Genomic DNA, 22732 nt, shown 5'->3' with positions numbered 1-22732 from the left:
TGCCATGCCCCAAGGCCTCTCATTCCTGTTGGACTAACTGGTAGCATGGGTCTGAGCTCTGGGGCCTCCACCTCAGAGGGCAGACCGAACTCCAGTGGTCTCCTTTGCATCCAGGGCGTGTCCCATGGGGCCTTTTAGGGCAGTTCCTCTTGAGGTGGCCTGACTTTTAACATTGGTAGCAGATGAATGCTGTTGTCGAGTTCTTCTTGGAGCCCCGGGAATCAGACCTGGGCCTGTTTACTTAAGAAGCTGGGAATGTGACAGCCTGCAAACCACCTCAAATTATTCATTGCATCAGAAAATCAAGATTCTCAGGGTAGACAAGAACTTGCCCAACTCATAAGTATTTTTAACAAATGCCCAACCCTCCCTGATTTTTGTGGAATGTGTGCGTGTGTGGTTGTTTGGTTGATTTTGGTATGCCAAGGTCACCAACACATTACGTCCTTCTATTCCATGATAAATTCTTCCAAAAGCTCAACCTGATAAAATATATTATTATTGCCAACATACGGTTTAATGTGATTGCCTTAAGTTTGAGAGGTAGCCCTCATAATTTGTAGAATGATTATCTAAGTTTCCACCAATGTTTTATACAAATGGTGTTGTGTTATAAGTGTATTTATAATATAGTTCATTTTTTTGTGGTCAAGAATTTATGTGCTAGTTACATTTTTCATGAAAAGTATCATGTTACAGAATAATGTGCCATGGAGATTTGATTTCTTGTAGGACATTAAATTACATTTTAGATTTCTGTCCAAAAAGATCACAGAGAGAGAAAGAGAAAGGAAGAAAGAAATAGGTAGAATGAAAAGATAAATTTTTCCTTTGACACTAGGAAGTGGCAAATTGAAATGTTTATAAAATAAAATGACTTTTTACCTGGCAATTTTCTTGGTAGAGAATAAATAATAAGGCAGTTTCATTTTAACTAATACTGAGTCTGAAAGTGTACCTGAGAAGAATCTCCCAGGCAACTTGCTTTGTTTGAGTTGACCCCAGAAGGAATTCTCCATTTAAAGTAAGTGTTGGTGGTAGTAGCAGTAGTGGCCAGAGGTAGAATTTGGGGTAGTGAGGGAAGGTGAGTCTAAGAGCTGCTTGTGTATGAAGATAAACACGGGCGGGCTGGTCTACATATGGTGTATCCTATCAGTGGATTTTTCTCAACTTCTGAATCTCTTTCAATGCCTCGGTATCTTCTACTACACTCTGCTATCCCCTATCGTCCTGTCCCTTTCTGCTGGGGCTGTCTTTACCTTCCTCAAATGACTGTCATTAAAGAGGATCTAGTCTCAGAACATATACAGTGAGAACATTCAGAGGAGTTCCGTATTGGTTTGTTTCTGAGGCTTTGAAGGAAGCAGGTTGTGTAGAGGAAGGGAACAAAAGAAAGGAATATAAATACAGGAATTCATCGCTAGACACGGTATCATTCCATGTCCCTCCATTTTGGCCAGCTGCCTCATGCTTACTGAATGCCTTAAAAGGTCTCCAGTGGAAAAAAAATGGTAATGACTGTTCAGAGCTTCCTTCTCTCACTTCACTCTGAGAACTCACATCCTTTCTCTGTGCTATAAGGAGCCAAATGTGCGATCCATCCCCAGCCACTGAGGCACAGCTGCCCCTCCTCGGCTTCCTCCTTAAATAGGCCCTCCTGGCTGTGCCGGTAAGGGCTACGTTAAGACTGTCTGATGTTGGGAGAGACAGTCCAGTTTCTTCATGGTGGTGACCGAGAATAAAAGTTACTGTTTTTAAGCTCTGGGGCCTGGCACTGTGCTAACTGCTTGGTGTGCATTGTCACATTCTAAGCTTCAAAACAACAAATAAAATAGGGATTATTTTTATTCTTTTTTGCTTCTAGTTACCTCCTAGTCCCACTGTTGTATTTGTTGCTCTTGGAGAGAAATTTTTTGAGTGGAACAATAGCGACAGTTCTTCCAAGTTTCCAAGAGAGTTTTATAGTATGTTTAGTCCAATTTCTCCCTCCTTTGTCTCTCACGATAGCTGTCTCCTTCCTTCCGTTCCTTTCCTTTCTCCCATTTCCCATCTAGACTATTTGCACCACACTACATTCTAGAACTCCGGAAAATGAGAGAGTCTTTGCCCTCTTGAAGCTCATATTCTGCTGGGCAAAGCTAGACAATCAATAAGTAACCAAATACATAAAAATATAAACACAGACAAATAACTACCACAAAAATGTAAAAGGTGATGAGAGACTGTGTGTGTGTGTCCCGCCTAGATGGATGGGTGGTTAGGGAAGATCACTTTCTGGCAGGGACAGTAGATTTGAAGATTTAAGGACAAGAATGAGTTAGTTCTCTGAAGGTACCAGATAGAGGAGCATAAAGCATATGAGCTAGAGTCAGCCATCAGCAAGGGCAAAGGCCCAGGGGCAGGAGAGGGTGAAAGGTCCCTGAAGACTAGACAGGAGGCCATGGTGGCTGCAGTAAGTGAACCAGGTGAAAAGTGGGGCAAATTCAAGTCAAGGAGGTGAGCAGAGGCAGATCCCACAGTGTCTCACAGAGAGTGGTTTGCATTTTGAGTCTTGTTCTTAAAATGATAGGTGTTCGGAGAGATTTCAAGGAAAGGAGCAATGTGTCTTGATGCTATGTGAGGACTAGATTGTAAGGGCTGCCTCGGGAGGGGAGACCAGTTACGGGCACTTCCTGTGCGTTCCTTTCCTGAAATCAGAACCAGTGATTAGATGACTGTGGGGCATGCACCCAACGGTTCTCTGACTGGGTTTTTATTCCTGTCTCCTGCCCTCATTCACCAGGTTTGACTATGAGGGGCTGGAGCCCAAAGCAACATATTATATCATGAGAGACCTGGAGGCCCTGGTCACAGACAAGACTTTCATTGGCCAGCAGTTTGCTGTGGGGAACCATATCTACAGTGTCGCGAAGACAGACAGCTTCGAGTATGTGGACCCTGTGGATGGCACCGTGACCAAGAAACAGGTATGTGGTAGGGAATTATCAAAACAGGTTATGAGGCAGAGCAGTGGCCAAAATGTCTTAGAATTGGAGAAGTCTTTAGGGATGGTCTGCTCTGAGCTCTTCCTTTTAAACAGGAGAGCTCTGCACCCAGGAAGTAGGTGACGAATGTTACTTCACTCATTAGTGGCCAAGGTTGGATTTGAACATGGGCCCTCTCTGCCCAGTATTTTTTGCTACTTGGTAACTGAGGAGCCAACACATCAAACAGGTATAGACCCAACATTTTCTTCTCAAATATTTGTAGGCTGCAGCATTCAAAGAAGCTTCCAAGAACAAAAGATCCCTGTCCTTGGGATCCCCAGGTGCAGAGATGTTTACCTTTCTTTCATCTTTTGTCATGGAGGGGTGACAGGAGCTTAACCCACAGAGTTTGGTACCCCAGTGGGGAAGAAACAGTTGGGAAATTTGCCCAGAAAAGCCGAAAGGAAGATTTATGGTTGAGAATGGTCATCATACGTAAGTGGCAAAACCAGCCGTAACTTCTTCATGGTCTTCTCTTCAGGAGTTGTGTCAGAAAAGTTGGTCACTACTATGATTATTTTTCTGCTCAGTTTTGTCTATTTGACGTGACAAATATTGACCATCTGGACATATATTATAGGTACTGACACTTACAATCTAAATAATATACCCTGGGCAATTTTAAATTAATTTCAATCCCCCAAATCATAAATTCTTATCTTTTTATACATTCTTTCCAAGTACAAACAATAAGTTAGAAGCTTCAGGTCTTTGGGGACTAGACATAATTTAGTGACTTCTATTCTGACTGGTATTTTCTAAGTCCTCCTTGTCATAGGACCCCCCGACTTGCACATATTCCAAATCCCAGTGCCTTATTATTCCCTTTGTACTCTATCTGTTCTGCTTAGTTTTATAGTAATCTTTCATCTCCAACAAAATATTAGTCTTTTGTTCTAGAAGCACCTCTGTGGCCCAACAAACTGATGACAGCATCATTTTGCAAAGGTGAAGGTAAGAGAGAAAATAGGCAGGGAAGAAGCTAGAAGACTCAGGATCTGATCCTGCCACTTGCTGTGACTTTGGGAAAGTTGCTTGCTCTCATTGGGCCATCGTTTCTTCTTCAACTATAGAAGATATACTTAGTGGAATTGTTTTAGAAATAGACTGCAGGGGCTGGGGATTTAGCTCAGCGGCAAAAGCACCTGCCTGGCAAGTGCGAGATCGTGAGTTCGGTTCCCGGTACCGGAGGAAAACGAAAAAAAAAAAAAAAAATAGACTGCAATAAAATACATAAAAGCTCATAGGTATGCTTTAGATAGGAAGTACATAATACGTTTTTAGTTTTTTCCTACTAAATTTTTTATCAAGTTTTAATACATAATAGATTTAAAACATTTTTTATTTAGTATATGTTCATAGTAAATAATGATTACATTTATCATGAAGAGTTGGTCACAATACATTTTTGTAGTTGGGATTTGATTTGTTTCATTTGCTTGCAGACTGGACTGAATTTTCTCTGAAATAACTCACACTAATGAGTCAGTTTTTGGAGATAGAAAGTCAGAAACTCAGCTGGCACCTCTGAATCCTGTGCTTTGGATATATATTTTAAGTTTTGTGCAATACTCCCATTTCCATTTTATTTAAGACTCTCCGGACAAACTTTCCCCACATCTGAAGCTCACTTTGTCTTTGTCACTGCAGGATTCAAGAAAGATAAAAAGTGTACTTTCTGATGTATCCTTGGGAGGTTTTTGTTTCCTTTTGAGAAAGGCTGGGAAAGCACTCCCCAGAGGATTGGTGTAGTCAGCGCTAGGTTCTGGACTTTATCTGCTCATGGAAAGCTTGTCTGTTGAGCTCATTTGTTTTACTCTTTAATCCAGTGTTACTCTACCTTGTTTCTTCTTCAGTGCCCTCAGCGTTGAGGTGCTTTTTCTTCGATCTTCATTAACTGTTCACATCAGGCTAATGCCTCAGGGGAACTCAAGTCCTGACATCACTTTATTCTATCTCTCTCGCCCTTCTTCAGCCATAGGTATTGGTTTCCATTTTGGCTCTGGAATTTATTGAAAGAAGTTTTTTGCCTTTCCACAGTCTTCCACCTGAGCTCAGAAGTGGCTCTAAATAGATAACTGCTACCAAGACCTGCTCTTGGGTATTTTTGTAGTGAAGGAGGAAGAGAGATAGTTCGTTTCCCCAGATTTCAGGACACAAATGACTGCTTTATTGGGTGGTGATTTTGAGTCCCACTACAGCTTCTCTGTAGGTCTGGGGTTGGCACTGTGAAAGTTAAATCGCAATAGCATCTCTACCTTTTGCCATAGTTGGTCCTGCTGGGTAGGGGAAGAAACCCTGTGTTACGGGCTGTGTCACAGTCTTGGGTTGTCAGTACACATCCACTTTAAATTCTAGGGATAACTGCGTTTGGGACATGCTACAGGTAAGACTGTGCAAAATGAACATATTTTTTGAACTATAGACACCTAAAAGATATATTTAAATTTGTTTACTAAGATTATTTTAAAATAGTAATAAATTACCTGGTATATGCATTGACTATTTATTGAAAGCCTACCAAATACATCATTTTAATTTTATGATATACTTTTTAACATATGTCAGCTTCATAGAGATAATTCACATACTATAGGACTGACCCATTTAAAGTACACACTTCATGGTTTATTTCATTTACAGCGTCGTGCAGTCATCACCACAATCAATTTAATAGCATTTCCATTACCCTCAGAAGAAACCTTATACTATTTAGCTATTATCTCCCTTCAAACGCCTCTCTAAAATACATTCTCTGGAAACCACTGATTTGCCTTTTCTATGGATTTGCCTATTCTGGACATTTCATATAAATGGAATCATAATATGCGGTCCTTTGTAATCATAATATGCTGTCCTTCTCTCACTTAGTGTAGTGTTTTCACAGGTCATCCATGCTGTACCATAATCAGTCCTTCATTCTTTTTAATTGCTAAATAATATTCTTTTGTGTGGTAATTTTACTATCCATTTATCAAGGGTTGAAGAGTTAGTTTGTTTCCACTTTTGATTATTCCGGTTAATGCTGGTGGATATTCATATTCATATTGTTTGCAGACATAGTCTTTCAGTTTTCTTGGGTATATACCTAGAAGTAAAATTTCTGGGTTATATAATTACCTGTCTTAAACCTTAGAGGAAGGCCAAGGAAGGCTGCACGGTTTTCACAAGCAATCACACCACTTTACATTCCTACTAGCAGGGTATAAGTACTCCAGGTTCTCCATACTTTTGCTAACCCTTGGTATTATGTCTTCTTGATTTAAGAATATTGTTATTTGAAAACAGCATACCACGTGGTAGATTATTTTAAAATTAAAAAGAAATTTGATTTCCCTATTGGAAAACAGAAGTAGCCCTGTCTGTTTGCAAAACCCAAAGAAAACTTATCTGAGCAAAATCTAGGTTTGCTATGGGAGGATGATTGCTAAGGTCCTCTCAGTATTCCATTGATTGCATAGAAATCAGACTGACAAGGTCTGCAGGCTGACCTTGTTGTTGCCTAGATCTGTGACTCTGAGGATGCGACTTAAATTCTCTGAACCTTAGCCTAAGTGAGGATGTAGGGTAATGGAAAAGGTTTGAAAGGAAAGTGCTGTAAAGTCCCACGTGCTGTGGCTGGCACATAATTCAGACTCAAAAAGTATTAGTTCCTTTTCCCTTTGCAGAATTCTTAATTTGACTGAGTATTGGTTTGGAGAACAGTCAGTCTCTCCCTGTTCTCTTCTCTCTCTGTCTCTGTCTTTTTCTGTCTATCTATCTTTCTCTGTCTCACACACATACCCACACCCACAACCACACCCACACACACACATTTTTAAAAATCTTCAGTATGTTGTACAGTAGAAAATATTCTCCCAAATCTTCTGTTTATTCTATTCTTAAACATTTTGTTTAAGGTATGCTTCAAATACTCTCAAATGGAATTTAAGGTTCAAACTGATGATTTCAAGGTAGTGGGAGGTTCCTAGTTATCTCTGGTTTAAATCCTACTTACTAGAGAAAAAAGTAAGATAACAGACATGGATTTCAGCAACAGTTTTTAAACAAAAGTTTTGTTATTCCTGTTTTACTCAGAAATTATCTCTAAGCACAGTGTTTGGTTTCAGAGCAGCCCATGCCTCCTGGTGCTACTGCATTGTGTGAGCAATGTTTAAGTGTACAGGTTCAAAGTCAGGAAGTCTTGAGTTTTTGTCTCAACTCTGCCACTTCCTTGCTGGGTTATCTCAGGCAAGTTATTCGACCTCCCTGTGCCAGCTTCTCTTATCTGAGAAAATCGGAATAATAATTGGGGCTATCTCATGCAGCCCTTGGGATAATTAAATGAGACAGTTTACATTCCTGGCATTTAACAAATGCTAGTAAATGATTAATGAAAATTAGTGTCTGTTAAAAGGGCATGTGTGGGAAAGAAAGTTCTTGGCATATAATAAAGAGTATATAATAAGAGAAAGTGGGGGATATGTAGAGTTTGGGTTGTCCTGTGAAGATATGAGACCTCTTTAGTTTCTGAGCCATCTATGAAATGAGTCAAATTCCCATTTGTCTCCCTACCCCAAGCCAACTCACATACTCTGCATCAGAAAAGGTTTTTAAAGACAGTTTAGTTTCCTTTCTGTCCCTAATTTGAGTTCAGAGTTAGGAAACAGGTCATGGACAAAAGCTGTCTCACATACATCTCTAGAAATAACGTAGAACTATTTCTTCACCCAAAATGAAATTAAAGCCCTTTTTGATAATAAGCCGCCACTGTGGAAGTATTCGGTGAAGTCCATCCTGCCTGAGAGAGTCTGTGTAAACCTTTCAAGGAATAAGATGGAAACCGTGAGTACTGGGCCCCTGATGTGAATTCCCAGGGACCTGTCCTGCCGTACTGTGGCTTATCAGGTTTTATGGGACTTATCTGGTGGCTGCCAATTAGCTAGTATGTTTGTGACCTTGGGTGCTGAGAGAGAGAGAGAGAGAGAGAGAGAGAGAGAGAGAGAGAGAGAGAGAGAGAAGAGAGAGAGAGGAGTTGATGTGTGCATTAAACAGGGCCCGGGAGAGACTCTATTAGATTTAAGAGAGCAATTTAATAAGGCTCGGTTCCACTGCCCTTCTAAGTTCCCATGAGGATGTATCACTGTTTATTCTCAGGTAAGATCTAGTTAGGTGAATGACAGATGCTGGTTTCTTCAAACATGAGTGGGAAAAATAACCCAACAGAGATTGTAAGAGTGGGGAAACAGTGTGATCAAATTATTGACTAGTTTAAGAAGTTCCCAACTTACGCCTTGTAATAAGATTAAAAAGATGAGTGAAAGGAAGGCGACTCCATGTGGCTTGAGGGGCAGCCCACTGTCTTCTGGGTGAGCTCACTGTGCAAACATCCAGGGCTCCGTTAGTGCCAGGCACTGTCTTCCCCCCGCCATTCATATCCGAGGGACATTATCAGTATCAAGATGACCCCTCATCGTAATCTCCTCCCATTTTTTGCTTGTAGCCCGAGTCCTGGGATCTTCAGTCCAGGCCCACAGTTATGAGGCTTCCCCAGCTCTGGCAGAATGAATACTCCTGGTGTGAATGAAGCCAATCTGACACAAGTGGCACCATGCTGAGATGCACTGTTGCCGAAGTGGTAGCTTCCGTGCACAATTATGACCCATGTTTTGAAAATTTGCTTTGAGATGAAAAACTTTGATACTTGAGGAACAAAATCGAACCAATTGAGTCCCTTTTAGAGACTCATCCAACTCCCTTGCTCCTGTTTAGCAAGCTCAAATATCATGAAATCCTACCAGTGCTGAAGTCATTTGCACATAACAGTTGGGCTGATATTAAAAAACCTGATGTAAATAAATGCATACCAGTTAGCTGATGTGGAAAGCCAAATCCAATTTGATTATGTCAGGCTAAATTTGGGCGTATTAATACCTCTTCAAGTTATGCAGCCTGTGTGGAAATATTTTGATGTTCTCCTGAGTCTGGAAAAAAAGAACTATTTGAAATTAGTTCAGAGAAAAAGTACACTTTGAAGACTGACTCTTAAAAAAACTTTTTTTTAAGAGTTGTTATTTTCATATGTAGGAAGGTGTCTGTACTTTTTATTTTTAGTACTTAGAAATACTAAAGTAAATTGGCAATCTGGAAATTATATTTTATTTCTAGCATGTGGTGCATTAATATTTACGTTAGTGTCTTCAAGCCCTTGTCAGTGATATAGAGCTCACCAAGGTGTCATTATCCACAGCATCACAGAAGGACAATGGGATGGATGGTGCCGGCTGAGGAATCTGGATCTTCAAGGCTCAGCTTTTCTCTCTTCAGGATTAGCTGATTAGGCTTCAACCTTCAACTTTGATCATATCCTAATCAATGAACCAACTGAAAGACTATAGCAGTAATAATTTATCATTGTCTCTGTCATATGCCATTTACTGGAATGCAGTTTGTGCATCTAGAAGTAAGGCTTTGTAAATAATTTTAGTGTGTCTGATATTAGCCCACCTATAGAGTTCAGTTAAATTTGAAAGCCAATACCCAGTTTAGTCACTCTACACTAACTAGCAAAAATGTTTAGGGGGTGGGGTGCTGTCATTGCATATTGTGCAATGACCTATTGTGATTGACTAGAGAAGTAAAGACTTGCCTTTCTGTTGCAAATTGTAAAGTTCAAAAGAGCCCTGCAATAAATATACATTATTTTCCTAACTTAGGATAAGATGGTGAAGGTAGATGAAGTTTAATTTATTCATTGTGTCTTCACTCATTAAGTGAATACTACCAAACATGTGCTATATGCTAGTCAGCCTTCGGCATGGAGGATCCAGCAGCATACAGGACAGTTTAGGTTCCTCTTCACCACTTACAGTTTAGCAGAGAAGCCCAGCTGACATTAAACCTGTAAGTTATTGTAGAGTGTACTGAACAGATATTACAAAGCATTTGCTTAGCCATGCATGTCATGGATCACTAATTTTGGTTGAGAATTCTAGAATGTTCTTTATGGGAAGACAATATTTAAGCTATGCCCTAAAGATGAAGTGGGAGCTACCCCAGGTGAAACCATCATATCTGCCTGCATGATTTTCCTCCACTAAATGTGGTTGTATGGTTTATCTTTCCAGATCAAAAGCTGGGTTTTCCTATAGACATTCTCATGAGCTGTCTTAGATATTTTCTTATTACTGAGATATAGCACCTGACACCCACAAATTGAAGGAGAAAAGGCTTATTTTGGATCACAGTTTGTAGAGGTTTCAGTCCATAGTCAGCCAGCTCTAAGGCAGGGCCACATGGCCTACGGGCTCAAAAGGGAGAGGCAACTCATAGTATGGCAGCAGGAAGGGAAGAGGGAGAGGGAGACAGAGAGGGAGGGAGACAGAGAGGGAGGGAGAGAGAGAGATCGAGACAGGAAGAGGGAGATACACCCTTCCAGGCCACACACACAGTGACTCACCTCTTCCAACCAGATTTCACCTTACATTTATCTATAAACTCATCAGTAGACTAATGCACTGAGGAGTACCATGCCCCCATGACCCAACTGCCTCTCAAAAACCCCATCTATAAAAGCATGAGGCTTGCGGGGGAGGGGGGGCATCTAGGTGTAAAGCATATCATGAGCTGTTGTGATGCCTATGATTATACCTCAAATTCACTGCTTAGTGTGCTAAGACAGTTGGGCTACATGTTGCACTAAGTGTGCCTCTTCATACTGACTGTGCTCAGTGCCTTAGGGCTGTCTTCTAGACTCTAAACTGTTAGAGGAACTGTCCTGAGACAAGCAGCAAGAATCTAAGCTGCTATACTTTATGACTTCCCACTGAAATGCTCGTGTCTCTATGTAGACAGCGGGGTGGCCATCACCAGGAAAAACAAATATAAAAGGCACAACTGCAAATTGGCAAAGAAACCAAGGGAGGAAGCTATGCTGTCATCCGGGTCAAGTGTGTCTGACTCCAAAGTATCCCAGAATGGGGGGCAGAGAGGAGAACTGAGCTGTGTAGACAGGGTCCTTTTGGCCAAAAGATGGGGAAATGGAAAGTGTATAATCTACTTCCATTGTTCCAGATTTCGGAGTGGAATCTGAATGAGGACGAGCTCTTGAGCCTTGACTCTCTGAGCAGCCCTCTCATCACATAAGGTGTTGTGGTTTTTTTTTTTTTTTTTGCTAGCTTGAGGTTTTAAAAGAACATATAAGGAGTCATTTCCCCTTGATTTTCCCCAGATAGTTCTTTTTAATTGTTGGCCCCAAGAGGGCTGGTTGTTAAAACCAAACCAAACCAAACCAAACCAAACCAAACTTCTAGATGGGTATAGCTGTGCAGGCAGTGTACTGTGAAAGGCATGGCCTAAATGAGAAGCCCAAGTCCAAACTGGCCAAGAAAGAGGATGCTTTTCTGCAGTTTGTCCACCCGGAAGGGTACCTTTCTATAATCCATACAAAGGTGCCATATGGACTAGGTGCTGCCTTGCTTAGATGCTTTTCAGCTCATGCTCACAGTTAATTCTATGACTTAAACAAAGAAAATGGACAACTCTGTGTGTGTATGTGCGTGTGTGTGTGTGTGTGTGTGTGTGTGTGTGTAGGAAGATACGTCTGTTCAATCCAAATCCCCTGCTTTATGGGCTGCATGTTTTCTTCTACAAAATATGGTTCAGATGTTGCATAGGAATATTTTCACCTTGAAGCTTTCCAGATAAATTGTTGGGATTTCCTGTGGGAGATAATAACCTAGTTAGGCTCACAGAGTCTCTTCCAAGGCTGTCCTGTCTCCAGGTTTGCATGCAAGTGACTGTATATGCAGCATCGTACCAGATTTCAGGGCCATATGCTGTTTTCCCCTGGAATTCATCCTGCATCAGTATTGAACTAGCTCAGATGCTGCCAAAGAGCTGTTGGTAATGTACAGTTCTCCCTTCCCCGCCTGGCTGCAATGTGTCCTATAGTCTCCAAACTAACATCTGGCAGCTCTGCATGTATTTAGCAATTTACAGATTTCTCTGCATTGATTTATGCAAGGGTTTAAGAAAAACCCAAACAATAAAACCCCTAACATTCATTATCAAATATTTATCAGATATTTACTCCACATAGGGCTTGGAGACAGCTTTGGGGACCATACAAAGCATGATATATTGTTCAAACATTTTCACGTGAGAAGCAATTATGAATTGTTACAGCAACTGCTACAGCAATTGTATATGAATCCACATCAAATCACCAGCCTTTAGTCGGAAGACCTACACTGAAGTCTTAGGTCCCATGTTCATGACCAAAGCGATGTTGAGCAAGTTTTTAAAAAATTTTCTTTTCAATAAAAAGAGGAAGTGGCCTAGACGATATTCAGTTTCTTCTTTCAGAACTTTCAGGGTCTAAGTTGGCCAATTATGAAGGAGTATTTTATTGCCAAAGCAACCTTGTCAGTGGCAGATATGGAGAAGATAAATGGGAAAAGATCCAAGTATTCAGCAATAATTTCACAGGACATGGCAACATTCTTAAAATTAACCTTAATTCTGCCTAATTTGAAGTAAGTATGTACGATACCATCATAAACCATCAGTGGTAACCGTCAGCTTTCTTCAGCAATCATATGCAAAATCTGAAAGGCTAGAAAACTTAACAGTGTAGAACTATTTTCATTAATGTTTCGTCTAAGAAGAGACATAATATCTGTATAGTGATTGATGTTATTGAAAGCCCTTTCCACATACATTTTCTAACCTGTTGCTCACAGTCGCTCAGTAAGCTAGGTTATATTTTTCATCAGACTTTTAGGAAATTAGGGTTGGAAAGCTTAAGTAAGACCACAAGCTAGTAAGTGGCCAAGTCAGAACTCTAGCCTGGGTTGGTCTGGTTGCTACTCTGGTACCATTTCTAAACTCACTCTCTGTAGTAAATCAAAGAGGAACAAATTTAAGAAAAATAGAAATGCTACGGCAATAACTGGAAGCTACCTGGAGGATATTTGTGTGTTAATGCTGCAGGTGATGAGGATTCAGGTCCTTCATTAATTAATCTTCATTGCAGCACAGTTAGGGTGAGTATGCTCTCATCATTGAGGCATACACCACAGGAAGCCAACGGTAGAGGGAGATTGAAGAGCCCTTTCCATACCTGTTTCCCTACCACATAATTAATGTCAGCTTGTAGTGGAGAAGGGCATCTTCTTCCCCCTTTTGAACTTGTGGCTGTTATGTCATCCTGGATGTTCTAGATATTACAGCTGTTGTGGCTACAGAGATCTGATGGACTCCTTCATGCTTACTCTGAGAATTCATTAGGATTATACTAAAAACACTGTCAGATTGCTCAAGAAGAGGTTATTATTAAGGTTCTGCTGTTGCCGGGCCCTATGTGGAAGATTTCAGGACTCAGTAGCACGATGTTTTATTAGCCCTGCTGTGTTATGGCCCTCCTAGGATTGCAGTCAGATGGTAATGCATGCATGAAATCTTAGACCCTAAAGAGACCTTTCCTAAGACTGACATGTAACCCATCCCAGCACTTGATAGATGATGCAGGTGACCCAGAGGAAAGAGGCCGCTGTAGTGATTCCCCTTCTGACTGTAACATTAGAATCACCAGAGAGCTTTTAAAATCCCAGGGCCCACATGAAGCGCCATATAAATTAAATCAAAACATCTGGGTTGAGATCCTGGCGCCACCACTTTTAACACGTTCCTGCAGGCTTGAACCACTGGTGGTACGTGCATGATTGTCCCATTAGAGACAAACCACTCAATGGGACAGTCATTCATGTATGGTGCCATTGTGAACAGGTTAAAGACCTTTTGGCTAATTGCAATACTTTGTAAAGTTTGCAATTTATCCCAGATCATGCACTCAGGAGTGTGACTACAGTTTGGTTTAATTCTATTTTTAGCCAGACCTAACCTTTATTTTAGGACATTATGAGAAATGAAAGGTGAGTAGATAGAGTAGAGAAGTTGCTATAAGATGATGTGCCAGACAGTTTCTCTGTATTCTTATTTCCATACCTACCCTCATGGCAGGTATATTCACTGCAGTTCATCATGAGAAATGTAATTGTGTTTTTATTTGACCTGTGGGTCCTTGCCAGGGTGGAGAGAGACTTCAGAGAGCCTTGGTGGGGCCTCCAGTCCTACTCACTCAAGTTACTGAGCATGCTCATCAACTTATTCAGCAAGTGTTATGGAGGACTTGTTGTGTGCTGGGCATTGCCTGAGGCTATGTGGATAAAATAAAAGTACATGGGTATGTAAGGCTCTGCCCTCCCAGAATCTGTCAGTGAATAAAAGGCCCAAAGACAAATCTCAGCAATTCCAAACATCTTGGGGTGAAGGCAGTGATGGCAACTTGTTTTATTCATTGATTCTGAGTCTTATGTCTTCAAGAGGATTTGTGACAGCAAAAACACATAATGAAGTTGTTAGAATATAAATAAGAAACAGAAATCAAGATCAAGGACTATATAAATTTGAGGGTCAAGAACAGAAGAGGAAAAGTTCATAGTTATGCAAGTCATAAAGGCCCAGTTGGATGGAATTACAAATTTAGTATCATGTATCCTGGCAGCCATGTTAAAAGGGAAATATGGTTGGTTACAGAGTACTTATTGTCAGAAAAAGACTAGTTCCTCAGGCTTTCCTATCATTTTTGTTTGTTTGTTTGTTTGTTGTCTTTTTGAGACAGGGTCTCCCTATGCAGTTCAGGCTGGTCTTGAGCTTACTTTGTAGCCCAGGCTGGCCTCGAACTCGCAACGATCCTCCTGCCTCAGCCTCTGGAGTGCTGGGATTACAGGTGTGCACCACTACGCCCGGCTTTTCCTATCATTCTTGAAGAAATGTTTCAAATGGAGCTTCCTACCATTTCTAATAGTCCTGTAGTGACTACAGCAGTTGACTTTATAAGACAGTGCCTTGTGGCAATCCTGCAATAAAAGTGAGAGTATGAAACAAAATGCAATGTATTCCATCCATTTTGCTCAGGAGTGGTTGGTCAGAAGTATGGTGATTTGGGGCAAATATAGCTCATATCAATCTGTGGCTAGAAGCTGGAAAACTCGGGATGTGGAGATATTGGACACCTGATAACGTTCTTCACAAGCATAATTTCTCTTAACCAAGATTTTCATAAGGCAGATGATTATATTTTCTACTTTCTTGTGTAGGGCTAAAGGATAAGTATTCTATGCTGTGGGTGATGTAGTGTTTTACATAAGGGCTCTGTAAAGGACTAGATAGTAAATACTTTAGACTTTGTAGGCCAGATGGTCTCTGCCACAGCTATTTGTCTGCCATCATGGCACAAAAACTGCCATAGGTAATACATAAATGAATTAGCATGGTTGATTTATAAAAACAGGTGGCACATCAGATTCCACCTGCTGGTCATGTATTGCCAATCCCCGGTATAGCCTAAAAAAATAAATGGAAAGCATATTGGTATTATTCTGCTAAAATTAAAGAAGTTCGAAACTTGGTAATTCCTGGTTAGGAGTGACTTTGGTCTCGTGGTTTAATAGATATCATGTGATGATTCATGCTGGAAAGAAGCCGGCTCGTGTTTGGGTTGCAAATTCATTAGGCTTCTTTAAGAAACATGCAGCTCTCAAAATAATTCAGGGCAACTCTTCATACATCAAAGTGGCACTGAGCAGACGTGAATCTGAGGTTGCTGCAGCACAAAACTGGGATGTGTCCAAAAACGCTCACATTTCCAATGGAGAAGGAGAATTGTGATGTTTGTCACCTTCAGTAGTCTCCTAAGCAACATGGACTCTCGATTAAGTTCTCATGGTTGGTTTCCTAGGAAAGGAAGGAGATGCTGGGCTATTTTCAGTATGCGGAGATGTGATATTCAGTCTTATCTTTTCAAGTGCAAAACATTCATGCCTCCTCAGTGTGGATTCTAACAATCTACATGTGAGTGTAGCATGTGGCATAACTAAAGATACTATGGATACCCTTAGGGAAAATAGCATGATTTCATTGTAAAAAAAAATTTAGTTACGAACAGTTAAAAGTGTTGATGGTTTTATTCTTATATACCTCGCACTGGCCATAAACTGATCTAGGAGGTTGATTGGGTAAGGGATGCTACCTGGAAGGGTTGAGTCCAGGAGGTCATCAGAAGAGGTAGCCACAAGTGATTTGGAATCTGCAACAACGGGTGTGTTGGGGCCTCAGCATAGAATTGCTTTAACCAGTTTATGGATGAGCCATAATCCTGAGCAATGTGTTACACACTAGTGTGTCTCATATATAGTGACAGTACGCAAGTCAGTTTAAACATCAGCAATAGCCTCAAATGTTTTTAAAATCATTGCTGTGAGCAGAATTGTGGAACCATTGGGTCTTTGTCATTTTGAACATAATTTTTTTTTGTTTGTTTGTTTTTCTCCGGTACCGGGAACCGAACTCACGACCTTGCGCATGCCAGGCAGGCGCTTTTGCCGCTGAGCTAAATCCCCAGCCCCTTGAACATAATTTAGTATGTGACGCTTTTGGACAGTAGGTGATTAGTTCATTTGATCCACTTGGAATTGTGTTGACTATTTACTTCTCTGGCAGCAAAAGGTGGTTAAGAAAATGATTTCTGATAATTTTGATCATAAGAGAATACTCCCAACTTATGGAGGGCATATGTGGTGTATTTATCTTCATATAACTATGGCTTAGTCCAGTACCTAATCTATAAGGGCCATTCTAATCTATTTGTTGAATTAATGAATCCTAGGTAATGTCCTGTTTATATAGCCAGCCAGAATAATTGGTTGCCAGTAAGGGAGACAGCTCCCTTTTGGTTTTCTTGAACTACTTTGAAAGAAACTAAAGGTTTTTGTTTGGGGATTAGAAAAATATTGTCTATAAAACATGGAAAAGCAGAAAACTGTTTAGATGGAATCATGCCTCCTTCCCCATTAGATATCACCAGACAAGGTTTGGAGTAAGGAATTAGCAGTCAAATTCATGCAGTATATATAAATATAATCATTACTTATTCTTAGCAAGCAGGATTTAAGGCCAGAGAAGTTTCAAGGGTAAATTGCTTAGGGGAAATGTCTAATATCACAGTCACTCGAGACATATACTTTATTTTTTTTTTCCCAGTACTGGGAATTGAACTCACAACCTTGCGCTTGCCAGGCAGGTGCTGTGCCTCTGAGCTAAATCCCCAGCCCCTGAGATATAGACTTTAAGACGTAGCAACTCACCAGACATTTTGTCTCTTCTTTCTTTCCAAGGCTCCTGACAACAAGCTTATTGACCACAATTATGTTATCAGCTCTCTTAGGAGAGCACTCCTTCAGCAGAAATCACAAGATTTCTTAGGCTCGTAACTTTAAAATATCCCTGTCACTAATGAAAAGAAATAGGAACAGTAAAAACATTACCAGCCAAAAAAAGAATCTTGGGCAACACTAGTCGGTGTGGCCACAGCCTGCTGCACCATACATAGGTAAGAAGGCAGGAGAGCCAAGAGGATGGGGAGATACAGCCCTCAGAGCCTGGCTGAGGCTCCAGCCCGGAGCATTTTGTTGTAGGGTTCTGTTGCTTCCGGAAGAATATAGGGGCAATGGAGGAGGGAGACAAACTTACAGTCTCACCTTAAATTGGGAGTAATCTTATAGTGGGTAATTTTTTTTACTGTAATAGATAAATTTCCTACCCCAATTATATTCACAAGATTTTAAGTAATGAACTTTGACCCTAGAGACATTTATTATATATCATCCTGTCCTTCTTCCCTCTGCTTCTTTCTGATTCCTACATCACCAGGCCAAGGAAACTTGAGCATCTGTTAATAGTTTTGCTCCAAATCCTCTGCCAATGTTAACCACAAAGAAACAGAAATAGAATAAAGAGACACGTGGCTAACCTCAAGTAGCTTTTAGGTTTACCATACTTTGCTAGTTGGGTGAGTGTCCATAAACTGTCAAGACTTGATGGCTTTTAGATCATTGATCCACGCTCATTTCCACAGTAAGAATTAGTTATTGTTACTGTGTATTCATTTGTTCACTGGTCCATTTTGGATGTTTTCTGTCTCAGGGCCTAAGGATCATTTTCTCGGATGCGTCACGACTCATCTTCCGGCTGAGTTCCTCCAGTGGCGTGCGGGCCACCATCAGGCTGTATGCAGAGAGCTATGAAAGGGATCCCAGCGGTCATGACCAGGAGCCACAGGTATAATACAGAGCTGGGATCTTGGGACTGTTGTCTCAGCATTCTGGGAAAACTTAGGAGCTCCAGTGGACCTTCAGCAAAGAGGTGCATTGATAGCTTTGGATGAAGGCAAGCTTAGTGTTTAAGACAAAAAAATTGCCTTCAAGGATCTATAATGAGTTTCAACCAGCATTATGAATCTCCAGCTGTTTGAAAAACTCTACTTGGACCTTAACCTAATATAGATGTGATTCTGGGCTTCCTCTGAGATTGTTGCAGCAGTAACTTTCAACCATGAGCCTCCCTACTTGCTTAGTCATTTAAGCCCTAGGCACTATTAATACCACAAAGACCTCATTCTAATATGTTGGGCATATTGTGCTAAACTGCTGGATGCTCCTGTCTCCTTGGTTTTGGAGAATGGCCTGCGTCACTGGTCCCAGGTCCCTTTCCCAGATGCTACTGGTAGGGAACCAGCCCACTCACTCCTCCAAGCTTTCTCCACCCATGCACCACTTGTAGAGCCCTAGTCCTGCTACTAGTTTGTTCCCCTGACCCGAGGGTGAGTGATGAATGACAAAGAGACACAGTTAGATTAGCATCCAGGCAGCCAGGGGACTCTTGCCTCTAACTGGCAGAGGAACTACCCTGCTTCTGGCTTTTATTCACTCAGACAAAGGTACAAATAATTAAAGTAGCATAAGATTCATCTGCCTCATGTTATCTATTAATACATGCCCAGGGAAACAATTTAAACTAAGCTGTATTCACTTTCCCTAGAACCTGCAATATGTCCTCATGCCTGCTTGATGCCTTTCTCCTTTGTGCTCACAGAGGAGGCCAATTAGGTCTTAATTCACCTCTGGTCTCCCACATCTCCCTCTTTTCATCTTTATAATAATATTTGAATATCCATCACCACAGTTCATCCCTTGGGGATGCAGGTGCAGCCATTCTATCCTTTATCTTAAGGTCTGGCTTTTAATGATGAGGCCTTCATCTATGGCTGAAATGTATCTCCACTGGCTTTTTACAAAGTTAGACAGTCTTGTCTAATTGCTGATACCAACCCAGCTGTTCCCCCTCTAACAAGGTCCGCCCCTCCCCTGCAACTGCCATGAAGAGCAACAGGTGGGTGGAGACCGCTCTGGCTTTTTCCGGCTGAAGAGGGGCGTAGTTGTGCTTGGCAGTCAGTCATCCCCCAAAGGGCCCATCCAAAGTCTCTTGCCAGGAAGGCTTCGATGGGCAAGTTTTTCTGCCTCCTAGATAGTTTCCTCTGGGAGAAGGCTGTCACTGGTGAGGACAGTCAAGTTCCTTCATGGGTAACCACACTGTGTGTCCATTTACTGTAACAATACCAACAAAACTCCTGCCCTTACACCTAAAGTAATTACAAGAACTCATTTAAATTTTATCTGGGGCTCTGCATAACTCCTGCTGCATTGAAGCCCTTTCATTTTCTGCAAAAAGTAAAACAATACATTATCCATATACTGCAGTGTATAGACTTGGGGGAATTTCCTTCAACAAAATACATTATATCCTTGCAAATGTTTTCCCTTAATTTTAACTAGTTTGAATTTTCTCTGGGGCTATGCATAATTCATGCTGCTCAAAGCCCGTTCAGTTTCTGCAAAAAGAAAGGTAATACTCCACCCATATAACACCCAACAAAATACACTCTGTCCTTGCAAGTGCTTTACCTGAACTGACACACCACTGATACAGTACTGACAGTTTCCCTTAGTTCACACAGTAATCTAAAAATATTTAAAACCCTGATACTCATTTTCCTTTAATTCTGAATTCTGCTTTGTTTTGATTCTGAACTTTGCTTTCATTAACTCTGAACTGCGCTCTGTCAGTCCAGCTGAGGTTTCTGCATATACTCATTTCTTTTGCTGCTTTTTCCTTTCTTTCACTTACTTCTCATTTTACTTTCCTTCAACAGTAATCTGCTAAAACTATTTAAAACCATTGGCCAATACAATACAGTCTTGGTTACTTTTCTGTCATTGCTGAGACAAAATACCTGATGCCCAAAATTAAGGAAGGAAAGATTTATTTAGGTCACAGTTTGTGGAGGTTTCAGTCCATACTTGGCTGGCTCCAAGGCAGAGTGGCACAGGGTAACAATTCATGGCAGTGGAAAACAGCAAAAGCAGCAAGAACAAAATTGAGGAGTGGCAGAGAGCAAGCCTCTTTCCCTCCTTACATTATATGCAAACTACTCACCCCAGGCTGGGTGTAGCACACACACCCATAATCCCAACATTGGACCTTGAATCAGCCATAAACTGTAGAAGCCCGCCCCATGACTGCATGAGGCTTTGTGGGGATATCCTCCCAGGTGGCAGCTGGGGCAGGGAACTGGGACCAGTGGTGCAGGCCAGTCTCCGACATCTGGCACCCAAACAAGGACCCCAAAACTGAGGAAAGTCCAGACTGGGGACATCCAGTCTGTCACTGACACAATGCACATGGGCTGCCAGCCCAGAGCATTGTAAGTAAAAACTACTTCTTCATGGGAGGTACTGCCAAATCCCTCATTTCCCTAGATCTGTTCTCAACCAGCAGCTTCAGCCTTGACAACAGGTAAAAGAATTAACCAGGAGATACAATCTCCTTGTTCAGAAACCCAGACATCATGATGAATTTTGCCCCGTTACTCTGGCTGCTAACATACTCACCCTCATTTTATTTCTGACACACTTTGATTCTAAACTTTCACTTTTGTTTTAGTGCTGAGCTGTGCCCCATTACTCTGGCTGACAAAGTTTTCCTGTGTGCGCTTTCTTTTCCATTGGCTTTTCACGCTGGCGGAGAGTTTTTCCATGTGCACCTGCTTTTTCCTTTTGCCTTTTACCCTGGCTGCTTTTTTATTTCTTTTGTTCAGTTCTCACTGTTTCTCTTTTGAAAGTTCTCCATGCCAACTCACGTTTTGTTTCTTTTCTTTTGCCCAAGGCTTTTCACATTTCTTTTCATTTACTTTTGCTGTGGAGCTCCCCTTTGCTTACCTCCTACACTTTATGCTCTGGGTAGAGCTTCCTCGGTCATGGTACCTGTTTAGTTTTTCCCTAGTCCCAGAGTCCCTGTTCCCCAGTCTGGACTTTCTCCTCAGTTTTAGGGTCCCTGTTTGGGTGCCAAGTGTCGGAGACTGGCCTGCACCACTGGTCCCAGTTCCCTGCCCCAACTGCCTCCTGTGAGGAGCCAACCCACTCTGAAAGTTCCCCACCCAGGCGCAGCAAGTAGGGATCTAGTCCTGCTACTTTGTTCCCCTGAGGCAAGGACTAATGAGGATGAATGACACAGCAGGCACCAATTAGATTAACAGGCAGCCAGAGGGCTCGTGGCTCTAGCTGGCAGAGAAGCCTCAAGCCTCTGGCTTGTCCCCCTTTTATTCACCCAGACACCGGCAAAGGTGATTAAATAACACAAGATTCATCTGCTTTGTGTTATCTGTTAATACATGGCCAGGTAAACAATTTAATTTCAGCCATATTACCTTTCCCTAGAACTTGCAAATCACCCTAATCCCTGCTTGAAGCTTTTCTCCTTTGTGCTCACAGAGGAGGTGAATTAGGTCTTAATTCCCTAAGTGGTCTTCCACACTTGGTCTTTATTTCAATCTGGGTTTTTCATGGTCCTCAGTGGTATGATTCTTTTGGCTTAAACACCTGCAACATTCTTTTTGAAAAAGTAAAGCAACAAAGTAATCTACTGCTCGTTATAGAGTTGTTCACAATTTCCAGCTATAACTTGCCCTGGATGGAATAAGACACCAGGGAGGGTTTCCTTTATCTGTAGTTTAAGTTTGTTTTTCATGGTTTCCTTTTTTGAAGAATTTCAAAGAACTTGGTCAAGATGGCACTAATTACATCTGATCCTTACACCTGACCCTCTAACTACACGCTCTGTCTGCAGTAAGATCATCCCAGTGGAGATCCAAAGCCTGAGAGCTGTACTCGGAGTGTGCAGGAGCACGAGTGGGCAGCATATGTAGCAGCATTCAGCCACTGGCCTTCCTTTCATGATCACAGGCTGTTCATGCAGGGGATGGGGCCATGCTCTGCCAAAATAATTTGTTAATGAGCACATTTCACCCAATATAGTACTGAATCATGCCAGAAGTAGGGGTTTACCCTCTCTTTCCAAATAAAACTACTTCTACGTCCCATGTTGGGGAGGGAGATTAAAGCAAGGCCTGGAAGCCCAGAGCTTTGTACAGGGTAAGAAATGATATTTTTGGCCTCCCTGGCTCTGACTCACTCTGACTTGAGGATACTTCTCTCCACATTCTTTTCCCTATTTGCACAGGGTAAGTGGTTATGATACTTGCTTGTTTTTATCTTCCTCCCTAGACTGAGTCCTTTGAAAACAATTCTATATGCAGATGACTCTTCCCACTTCTCTCTCTGACTCTTAGAGGTGGTCCAAAAAGGCAAATTGATACTTTTTAAAAGGCCTTCTTGAAGTAAACAAATCTCCATAGCCCTTCTGAAAAGAAGGTTGTGTGGATAAAGAAAATGTAAATTGTGCTTATGTGAGTTCTCATTACTGAGTGTTTT

General features: G+C 41.4%; 1 protein-coding gene across 1 annotated transcript in view; it reads left to right on the top strand.

Annotated features, from left to right (window-relative positions):
* The window catches only part of Pgm5 (phosphoglucomutase 5), a gene marked incomplete in the record, with an annotated part of 181826 nt that overhangs the window by 121387 nt on the left and 37707 nt on the right, over positions 1–22732 (top strand). Inside the window, 2 exon segments of the mRNA XM_005388582.2 lie at positions 2783–2966; positions 18051–18185. Of these exon segments, the coding sequence (XP_005388639.2) occupies positions 2783–2966; positions 18051–18185 (319 nt within the window).

The sequence above is a fragment of the Chinchilla lanigera genome, unplaced genomic scaffold, assembly GCF_000276665.1.
Source record: "Chinchilla lanigera isolate Chin_1 unplaced genomic scaffold, ChiLan1.0 scaffold00033, whole genome shotgun sequence".
Classification (NCBI taxonomy): Eukaryota; Metazoa; Chordata; class Mammalia; order Rodentia; family Chinchillidae; genus Chinchilla; species Chinchilla lanigera.
The sequence above is the reverse complement of the archived record's forward strand: the minus strand, read 5'-3'. Positions and strand labels throughout refer to the sequence as shown.